The 6868-nt window shown below is 42.7% G+C and overlaps 1 protein-coding gene across 1 annotated transcript; it reads right to left on the bottom strand.

Annotated features, from left to right (window-relative positions):
- Nucleotides 1-1666: 1666 nt before the first annotated feature.
- Nucleotides 1667-4881, bottom strand: LOC149822716 (disease resistance protein RPM1-like). Its single transcript, XM_089980005.1, has one exon. It carries the CDS (start codon nucleotides 4662-4664, stop codon nucleotides 1920-1922), a length of 2745 nt encoding a protein of 914 aa, XP_089836131.1. The 5' UTR covers nucleotides 4665-4881; the 3' UTR covers nucleotides 1667-1919.
- Nucleotides 4882-6868: the final 1987 nt, after the last annotated feature.

Here is a 6868-nt window from a genome sequence, read left to right as displayed (position 1 = left end):
GGGATCGATGGCCTCTGCAATCCTAACTCTTTCTACAGTGGGGCTTCTCAGCAGATGGCTGGCGTCTGCGTGGAGAAAAAAAACAGACCAGAAATCAGCTTCTCCTTTCTGTTATCTTCCCATCTTCTCTCTTGCCCTTTGTCTTCACAACGGGAGGAATATATGGGCTTGTGGGCTCTGAATGAATAGTGTATCTTCAAAGAAAACAAGTTAAAATCCTTTCTTGTACCTTATACCAGTCCTTGAAGACACTCGGGGTTTAGAAGCAAGTCCTCTGTGTATTATGAGGCCAACCAGTCTTTGCTTGCATTTGACCAAACCGTCTCACACTTGCATTTGAGGGCATGGTTTTGCATCTTTTGTTGTTTGGCTTTCCGACAGAACAGAGAAACAGTCATCTTCAGAGAAAAGGAATTGTAGGCATATGTATATTTCATTGATATGTGTCCAAACGTGTTTTGGTGTGTGATGGACTCCTATGGTATTGGCAAGGAGGGATAAGTTTTGGTCCAGTGAACTATTTTAATTTATCTTTGTTTGTAACTCTTAATTAAAGAGGTCTCTATGTTTTCATGCATTCGGTTTTTCTTTTTTGAAATAATAAATTCTTATGGTTTTGTAGAGAACAGTCTGTTCACATGTTATCGATTTCTGTGATTTTGCATTTGTATTTTCTGCAAATTGGTGCAGTGGGTAGTATGTTTGTTTACTATGCTCACAAGTCACAATTTGTAGCGAGCTCTGAAATTCAGTAGCATTAATATGGTTTAATTGTTCATTTGTTTTTGAAGGTTGGCAATCTAGGATGCATGTTCAGGATTCATGGGCAGAGCAGTGTTGTCAGTATCAATGCATATCGTTCTGTATCAGCAAGGAGTCGAACAAGTTAGCAAGAGATGTTGATTCAGTGCCTTGAGTGTTATGTTAGAAGTGTTGTTAGATTCATTCTTGAGGAGTCGAACAAGTTAGCAAGATCTCTTGCTATGATGACAGTAACTAAGAACGATAAACAATGGTGTAACATGTACCTGGACTGGATTCCTTCTCTGTAAATTTGTAAAACTTGTTTTTCACATCTTAATAATCAGGTAGGGGTCTGCCTAACCCCTACTGTCTATGTTGAAAAAAATATAGGACACGCCATTTTTGGCACATGTCTAGGGAGATGACACTACACGTGATATCTCAATTGTGTTTACTTTGAAAATGTGGACACATTTATTAATTTATGCAATCGGGAACAAGGTTGCCATGTCAAGCCTGACATTTGATCCCACAAAATACCATCAAAGCATTGTCACTATGCATATAGTGTAATTATTGTACTTCAAGGCATCGAATTCATCTCAGGTATTGGCCTAAATATTCGGTGCAGATCTCGCATAAAAACCCAAGATAGTGTTTCTAGTAGCAACATCTCTTTGCAGCATTTCATTAAACATTTGCTGCGCATGAGCCATGACCTCCACAATTCACAAGCCTCCCCATCAAAACTTTTCATGGCGTGGAATTAGGGATATTTAATCCGCTGAAACACCTGCAAAAGAGTTCGTGTCCCTGTATTTTGTGTGAAACTCGACCAACGATTTTGCACAAAGGCACCACCAACAAGAACAACTTATAGTTAACGGATCTTATTAAGTGGTGTTAGTTTTGGCTCTTAATATGCTCAAAGATCATCATTAATACTGATGTTAGAAATGATCCAATTTCTTGGAGAAACAAAAGAAAGAGAGCCACTGAACATGTTGAGCCCCACTACCAAACACGCCGAGTCCCCATAAGCCCTTCCTTTCCCCGTCATAAAGATGAAAGGCAAGAGAGAAGCAAAGAAGTGGGGAGAGGAAGAGACGGTTTCTAGTCTACTTTTGCCTTGCAGCAGACGCTACTGACCCATCGAAAAAACTGAAAAAAAAAGATCACAAAAGAGTGGTTGTAAACCATGTGTCATCCACCTTGTATTGATGGGTGATGCTCAGCTTGCGGTTCTCCTTGAATCGACCATCAGCAACATCATGTTTTATGTTGTCTATCAAGTGCTCGTGCGCATCCCACAATTCAAGCTCCTTGAGAGTGGGCACGCCTTCTATGTTCTGAGGCACCACCACCAAACTTACGCAGCCATGAATTTCAAGTCTCTCGAGGCATGGCATCGAACCGTTCGTCATTTCCACGCTCTTTAACTGTCCTAATCGCATGAGCCTCAGTTCCTTGAGCTTAGGGAACTGCTCCGCACAGAATACCAATCCTTGCCCCTCGTAAGCTTCGTAGAGCATGAGCGATGTCAAATTTGGAAACGAGGGTATCGATGAAAAAGGTTGGTCCTTCAATCGACAAGCAAACAGTCCCAAGTAAATCAGATTGTTCAGTTTACCAAACCACTGGGGCAGCTCGTTCAATCGCCCCGCCAATTGCAACGATTTAATGTGTGGTGGTGGGTGAAGTGGTGCATCCAATTGAAGAGGCTCATCTGCTGCTACTGAAAATATGCTGAGCCTAGAGAGATGCTTCATGTTTTGGATGGACTCACAAAGCTTCTTTCCGTGCTCCCTTCTCATCCTAAAGATTTCGAGTTTTTTGAGCTGGTTTAAGCAACCGACCTCTTTGACTATGCTGCCGTTGGCATTAACACCTGTTAACGATTGTAGCATTTGCAGCTTGCACAACCTGCTAGGCACCTTGATGCCTTGGATGCCATCGATGGCTAGAGGGAAGAATTGCACAAATGGGCACATCAATAGGTGGCACATGCTTTGGAGCTCAGATACGTCATTGGGCATCGTCCTTATACGCGTTTCTCTCACATCTAAGGTCTGTAGGTTAACAAGCTTGCAGAATGAGCTTGGAAGATGATTGATCGGAGTGCGCCTCAAATTCAGATACCTCAAATGAAAGAGATCCGACAAACAATTGGGCAGCTTGATGATTGGAGTGTCTTGAAGATCCAACACCCTTAAAAACTTGAAGCTCGCAAACATTCTGGACAAGGTGCTGGTTTCTAAAGACTCCACGCCAAAGAAGAAGAGAGATCTCAGATGGCGCATTCTCGTGCTCGATCTGATGGCTGCTTTGTCGGCCTTGTGAATCGACAGGCGTCTGCCGTTCTCGTGAATCTCCCTGCCGTGCTCGTTCAAGACTAGGCCAAACTCTTCATCTTCGGACGTCGATAGCACCACGCTTTGGAGAAGGTTGTTGATCCTAAAGGTTTTCACTCTTCCCTTGTTGTTTTCTTCCACAACTTCAAGCACACCCCAGCGGATGAGCTCCTTGAGGTACTCCTCTCCTACCTCCTCAGGCTTCATGCCCCTCCTGTACTCCACAAACCCCTCGGCCACCCACATCCTGATCAACCTGTTACGCCGGAACGCGTAATCTTCCGGGAATATACTGCAGTACAAGAAGCAAGATCTAAGGTGCAATGGTAGTTCACGGTACACGAGAGAAAATATGCTTCTCACACTGTCAAGGGAAGGATTGGCACTCATGGTCTGTTCGACTCTCTCCCATGCCTCCTTGGTCTTCTCTTTCTTTGACATTGCCATTCCCAAGGCTATGATGGCAAGTGGCCAGCCTTTGCACCTGTTCACCATCCTTCTGCACACTTGTTCTAGCTCCGGTGGGCAAGTCTGAGGGTGCTCCGGGAAGGCCTTCCTGCAGAAGAGTGACATTGAAGCCTTCTCTTCCAATGGCTTAACCTCAAGGGGGCATCCAGGCATGTCAGTTTCAGAAAGCAATGAGTCTGCCACATCTTTAGAACGGGTTGTTACTACGATCCTGCTTCCGCAACCATCGTTTGGCAGATTATGTTTTATTTGATCCCAGAGTTTCATGTTGGACATGTCATCCAACACGATCAGATACCTTTTATGCTGAAGGTATTTACTTAGCATGCCTTTAAGGGGCAGAATGTCCATCTTCTCGATTTGCTTGAGAACAGTGTCGTCCCAAGCCTCGAACAGACCCTTCAACATGGTCTTCAACAGCTCCTTGACACTACGGAACTGCGATACGCTGGCCCAGGTGTACCGATCAAAGTGCTTCTTGACTTGTTCGCTATCGAAGGCTACGGTCACGAGGATGGACTTGCCGAGGCCAGCCTTGCCGTGCACCGCTATCAGCCTGAGGCTATCATCTTCTTCCATCAAGAGCCCCATCAAAGAGCTCTTCGTCTCGTCCATCCCCATGATGTGCGATCCGTTAACTGCAAGAGAAGAAGTTGCAGTTGGGTCGCCAAATTCCATGTCTCCTTCAATTATCTGTAGAGCGTACATCTCCCTCCTTTGAGAGATCCGATCGATCCTCCTCCTCACCGTCTGTATCCTTTTCGCCACGTCGTGTCGAGCTCCCAAGCGACTGAAGCAATGGAACCTCCTGCGAAGGGAGGCCATGAAACCAACTCTGTGATGTTGCAAGGCAACACGAAGCATGAAATCGTCTAGAATGTCCTCCACTTGGTAAGTGGCATTCCTGACTTGCTTCACCCACGTCTTCACGCCTTCCTCCCTCTCTTTCCTCATCTCTGCATCCTTTAGGAAGGACCTCATGCTCTCTAGCTCCTCCTTGATCTCTTCCACCTCTTCGCGCACTCCTCTTAGCAATCGAACCTCTTGAGTTAGCAAGGAATCCAATTTGTTCAACAGGAAGCCAACTGCAGGATCTGCCATCTCTCTCTCTCTCTCTGATGGAGAGAGAATCCTGTTCGTAGATGGGATGAGCTCACAGCAGCAACAGAAAATGTTCAACTACCTGTTCGTAGATGTTCAACTGGAACCCCATATGGTATTTATAGGGAATAAGCTCACAGCAGAAAATGGGATCCAATGCACTTCAGCCGAAGATTCTGTCCAGTTTCCACCCAGCTCCCCCATTGACTTGCAACATGTGGATTGTGAATGGATGATGAATAACAAGACTACAAAAGGGATAACCATTTGTCGTGGGCTTTGCGTGTGTGGACCGAGTGGTGAGGATGTCAATTTCTTGGAAAAGGCTGTAGTGCTAAGCACTCGTTGGTCCAGATTGCTTCAGCAGAATGGCTTCTGGAAGTAGACAACCAGAGGCAACCAATCCCCCCCACTCTCGTGGTCACAAAAGGAATGGGCCCTTTGGAATCTTTTCACTTTCATCTGCCCCTCCACGTATTCTCACCATATAGTTTGCTGTACTGAAAAAGAAAGGCATGAAATAGAGCGAAATTTCTTGGGAGTTACAGAAAAATTTCATGTTCACTAAACGCTACATAGAAGTAAAGCTGTGGAAAAAGATACCAAATCAATATATATATATATATATATATATATATATATATATATATATATATATATATATATATATATATATATATATGCTCAAAATGATTTCATGTCTCATAGCTTGATTTCACCAATGTGGGCTCCACTACTTACGACCCAAGCTATGGGACACATAAGATCAATGGAGCTCATCTCCATGCTTAGATCCAAAGGTGGGGTGTAACTGGGTCGGGTATATAATCAATGTTCCAGACTGATTAGACCCGGAGCGATCTGATTTTGATAGAATCATGGGTTTGGGTTGGCTCTAAATTCTAGAACTGTTTAAGAAAGAGGCTGGTTATAAGTACGAAAAATATAAGTCTGAAACAGATTAGATCCGACTCAGTTTTTTATACCCGAACCAGAACACTGTATGTACCCAAAATCGTTTCATACCCGGCACCTTTTCTTAACCGGACAAAATGGTTTTATGCAATATGTACCAGCACCTTTAACCCATCTTGGACCCAACACCCAAACTGATTTGAACCCCAACCTAATGTATACTAATTACGGAAAATAACTGTACTGTTCTTACAAAATAACATGTTAGGCAAAGTATCTCAAAAATTGTTCAAATCCACCCTATATCCAAAATCTTTGATTCCTAACTTTTTTAGGACATTTTTACCCATGGCACAAGCCAACCTCTTGAGGTTCGCGCTATGTATAGGTACACTCTAGAGGCTCGCAACCTCTCAATAAAAAGAAGATTCACATAATGATTTCGCGAACCACATGAATTTTGTATAACCAAATCTGTGAACCTCACTAAATTTTATCTCAACAAAGGAGATTTGCACATCAAACATGCACATCTTCTTAGGTTCACAACCCTTATGCAAACCTTTCTTAATTGAAAGGTTCTAGCTCCACAAGTTTGCCTCATGCATTTGTAGAGTTTCAAAATTCGCACGTACCTCATGTGAACCTTCTTTAACTAAAAACCTAAGAACCTCTGCAAGTACAACATTCACAAATATGATACGATCTTTGGGAATATGCCCTGTGAACCTCCTTTAAATAAATGATCCTAAGGAGGTCCGCAAATGTGTGCTGACATTTGCAAGTAAAAGTTGTGAATGTCTTTGTTGTTTGCAATCTGATTTGACCTCTGTAAATATGGTACTACCTTCACAAATATAGTACGACCTTCACGAAGATATATTGTGAACCTTCTTTAACTAAATACTCATATTACGATTGTCTTGATCTTCACATGTAGATATTGTCACAGAATAATAGTCACCCTCTTGGTGTTCACATAATGATTCATGAACATCCTTTGTATATACGAATCTTTTGACTCATTTGTGGACTTGTGAACATTCACACATTGGACATACGATTTACAAATTTGAGGAATGACTTTACTGTGAATTTCTTATCCTTGTGCAAACATCTGTACGAGCATTAAATGCGACCCTTTGTTTATTCAAAAGCGATAGTTCACATCTCAGGATCATTTTGCATAAACTAAAGTTTTTATGGTCCCTAACCCATTATCTCCAATCTCAGTAAAATTGTTCAGTAATTTTCTGCTGACTATTTTCAGCAAATCTCTAGCGCTATTG

The sequence above is a fragment of the Nuphar pumila genome, chromosome 11, assembly GCF_984573655.1.
Source record: "Nuphar pumila chromosome 11, dmNupPumi1.hap1.1, whole genome shotgun sequence".
In the NCBI taxonomy this organism is placed as follows: domain Eukaryota; kingdom Viridiplantae; phylum Streptophyta; class Magnoliopsida; order Nymphaeales; family Nymphaeaceae; genus Nuphar; species Nuphar pumila.
Note: the sequence above shows the minus strand (reverse complement) of the source record. Positions and strands in the feature narration are given on the sequence as shown.

What these genes read in the sequence shown, in the direction of transcription:
- LOC149822716 (XM_089980005.1), bottom strand. Translation starts at nt 4,664, where the DNA reads ATGGCAGATCCTGCAGTTGGCTTCCTGTTGAACAAATTGGATTCCTTG.